The sequence below is a fragment of the Botryllus schlosseri genome, chromosome 14 (assembly GCF_051294905.1).
Source record: "Botryllus schlosseri isolate E-star chromosome 14, Bs_hap1, whole genome shotgun sequence".
Lineage (NCBI taxonomy): Eukaryota > Metazoa > Chordata > Ascidiacea > Stolidobranchia > Styelidae > Botryllus > Botryllus schlosseri.
The window spans coordinates 19,116,716-19,120,702 of NC_137249.1; the positions used below are offsets into that span (position 1 = coordinate 19,116,716).

General features: G+C 40.0%; 1 protein-coding gene across 1 annotated transcript; it reads right to left on the reverse strand.

The window, feature by feature from the left end:
• Positions 1-922: 922 nt before the first annotated feature.
• LOC145456400 (uncharacterized) lies at positions 923-3,256 on the reverse strand. The gene is made up of 6 exons (XM_080334515.1): positions 3,051-3,256; positions 2,857-2,990; positions 2,713-2,786; positions 2,577-2,645; positions 1,867-1,950; positions 923-1,184 (listed from the first exon to the last, which is right to left on the reverse strand). Exons 1-6 carry the CDS (start codon positions 3,177-3,179, stop codon positions 1,027-1,029), a joined length of 648 nt encoding a protein of 215 aa, XP_080190641.1. The 5' UTR covers positions 3,180-3,256; the 3' UTR covers positions 923-1,026.
• Positions 3,257-3,987: the final 731 nt, after the last annotated feature.

Consider the following 3,987-nt stretch of genomic DNA (forward strand, 5'->3'; position numbering starts at 1 on the left):
AATAAAATAATGACTCGATTCCGATTCGAGTACTCGAATCATTGTGCCCGCAGCCCTACTCACGGTTAAACAGCATTAAAGAATAATTATGCGGCCTTCATACAGATAATTAAATTAGCGTGTGTTGGCTACCGTCAATATGAAATTTGAATTACCGAATTGGTTCCCAAATCTTTGAGAGATTTTAATCAAACTTGGAAATTTTATACACGCTTGGCGCGATTCAGAGTGACTTGAATTTTTCGTCTTTAATATCATAAAGAGCCCCACCGTGCAAATACGAACCGCAGAGGAAAATGATGAACCTCATAAAGAAATAGGCTACCTAGTCGGAATCAAGTGCGTCTCACGAATGAAGGTTTTTCTCGTACGTTTGGTCGATTGCAATATATATTTCGACTACACCTACAATCCTAATGGAAGGTCAAAGATAACAACATGCAACAAAGTGATCGATAAAACCGAAAAATACATCATCACTAATTATGTGCCGAAAATCTCAAGAAATCTGTGATGGCACAGAACACCATAGGGGCTCTCCGCAGTGCAAAGTTCCCAGTGGCCAATTTAAGATGAGTATGGGCCTTGACGACTCTCCGCCGGAAGGCCGCCAAATGCTACATATATGTGGAGTGGAATCGGATTGTGGCCGTAAATAGCAAACATGTTGAACACCCCTGGGTCAGGCTTAATGTACGGAATCAGTGTGTTATGTGTTCAGTATGTGTACGAGTTTCGAGTAAACATTAAAAGGGTGTACCACGATGAAAAAGGTTAAAGAGCACTGGCCTGGACTTTGACTACGGCTCGATACCCGACACTGTCATCGTCGAGACGATATCGCAGATACGACGCAATAGGTATGAGCTGAACAATCGACTGCATAACTAGCCTACAGAATTATCGCAATAAATACATGCAATCCGTTTTTCATCAATATATATTTCTTGTAGGGCAAGGGTAAAAAAGACAGATGCATAAATGGTCATGGCCAATTAATATAAAACGCGACGATAAAAATAATATTCAAGGAGACGTGTCACTTTTGTCACCACTCGCTAGTCGACAGTCAACTTTGGCTGGTATCGTTAGTACGTTGTGTTGCATCAGAACGCCGTAAATCCTCATGATGAGAAAGCGATGAACTCGCTCATGCATTGTGAACGCCGATACCGAAACGCGACCTGAAGATTGCAAAGCGATAATGTAATACACTGTACCGGCAGTAGGGTTGTGTTTACGTTTGAAAATGCATTTAATGACAGATGCTCTTGGACAGGGCCGTTGTTTTAAACAATTTTTGTGCATTCACCAACTGTCATAATGATATTGTTTCTGAGATTGCTATTGCATCAGATTCGTTCCATGCTTTGGCGCATCTGATGGTCAACTCGGTGCGCCAGGCTGGAGAGTAACAATTTACCGATTATATTATTATTATTATTAAAGGTTTTCAGTGGCACTTATCACCTGTTAAGGTCTTGTGTGCCACGGACGCAAATAAGATCAGCAAAATTACCGATTATAGGGTGCTTGTCAAATGTCGAGAGGGTGAAAAGTCGCCCGAAAGATTACTCCGAACATTACTGAAAATGTGTCGCGGATCACATGACCTTGATTGGCGAAGTTATTGTAAGTGATAAGCAAATAACCAAAAGCAAGGATGATGAGTGTATACCGGGTCGGAAAATGTACTGGTTGGCTTATTATTGATCTTCGAGTCAGGTTAATAAATATTAGGCAAACATCCCATTCACTTATATATACAATTCATACATACATCAATACTGATACCATCGACTCACATCACTTCTCGTTACGCATGACCCAGGGTCGATCATAAAGTTTAAAATAAGTTGAACTTACCATTTGGCATGCAGATCGCCGTAATGAAATAATTTCTGTAGTCTGTGTAAAACATAACGTTTCCTTTTCGAGGATTCTGAGTTTCTGAAATCAGAACGGTAAAATGATAAAATATAAGGTAGACACGTAATATATGCATGTTTTTTTTATGGATAAAACTGCAACACTCACTTAGGCAGGAATTCTGGAGTCGACCTTGGTCAGACACGAACTCGCGACACCAAAGCTACCTCACCCCGCCACTCATGAAACTAGAGTATTGACACAGGGTCACTAAATTATGACAGTTTTTGGCCTCGTTAGCACGGATATATTTATCTGATGGTCCTATAGTTCAGTTGTCGTCGCAATTACGGCGCTACAAGCAAAATTATACGAGCAGACTGGTAGAAATGCAGATAAACAGTTTATATATGAATTTGACTGTCAGGATACAAGCATTCCTAAAATGATATCGGGTCTAGGCAAAATATTGTGTGTCCTCTTAACAAGGCCCATGGTCACGGCCAGTAAGATCCTTTGGTATAGGCCGACAAAGTAAGCCACAATGTTTTTTAGTGTTTATAGAGCATGATATCAACGCGTTTGAGATTAAACCGATGAGATAAGGCCGTGTCAAAGAGTGAGAACTGGTTTGGCTGGGAAAGCGTCTGCCTGCAATGTTTGATTGTAATTGATCATATGCTGTCCGAGCAATAAATCATCTTTACCTTCACTTAGCATCTTATCACGTACGTCCCCGTATTTCGTGTAAGCCACAATGTTTCTCCACGACAATGCTGGAATACATTAAGCGGGATATGTCATTCACTAATTCACGATTTATTAATCGATATATGTTCTCACCAAAGTTGTCTATGTGATATTCCGAATCATCGACGTGTTCGCCAGCAAGGGTGTATTTCTGATGACTGAAATCACTGCATAAAACATAATCAGTGGGTATGATTATATACTATAGGTATTCCTAGACGGAAATGTGATTCTTACCCGTACTCCATTTCAACCGAAAAAGACGAATTGAGCCCGGATCCTTCACCTTCAATAGTGACGTCTGAGCAAACTAGGACATCCTGTAATTCATCCAAAGATCGCGCAGCCCATTTCCACGGTCCACGATTGATCTGAATCGGACTATGCGTGATACAACATTCAGTATAATGTAGCAGAGCTAGAAATCTTACCCGCGTCCAATCTATGTCGTTTTGTGGCGGCTTAAACGTACACATATTCAATTCAGCTGACGCCAATGATGCGAGCATGACCATGACCATCGTAAAACATACGTTCATAACTGTATTCATTATGTTCATATGACTTTAATTCACTTGATTATGATTCTTGATGAAGTGAGTAGTCAACCCCAATAGACTTATATATATATACCTGCATACACCGTACGCAGATATTGCGGTTACGATGAGAAAAAAGTTTCTCACTATCAAGATTGGTAATTTTTTGCTTTGGGGCATACGGAAAAACTCTTCGAATGCAACGTCATTGCTTAATTGCATGTTTTGACACTAAATCACCGCAATCGTGTTGACAAGCGGTTGATTGCAGTGTTTGCGACTCCAACTAACCCTTTTTCTGTTGATATGAGTCAGTGGATTGTGGAAGCGCAGATAGCGTACACGTTTTGCCCGTTCATCATGCGCCGTAATGAAATTTACGATAGCAAAGTGTGAATAATTGACATTGCAACAAGGAGATGAAAATGGAAACCACCAATAATAATCACTAGGCCTATCCTAAACCGATCAAGGTATATTGCTTGCGTAAAAAAACAATCGGTAGGCTGTAGTTTCTGTCAAAATATTTGGATCAACTACAAACAAATTCTCGTCGCAGCGTTGTTGTGTATTAGTACACAACGGGGAAGGGATGTTTACTGAAAATGCTGTGTCAAATTCAAACATTGCTCTTGTATATGTATAATTCGCAAGATGCGATTTGGAATGCCTTGACACTACTTTGAAGATCTGCATAACATTTCACAATTTGCACATCCCATAGTCTTATTTTCAATGCATTTGATATCCTGCATTTATTAAAATAATGTTCATGTTAAATAATGTTATGCTCTGTCATATGGGAAGGCGGATCATGCGATTTCGGGAG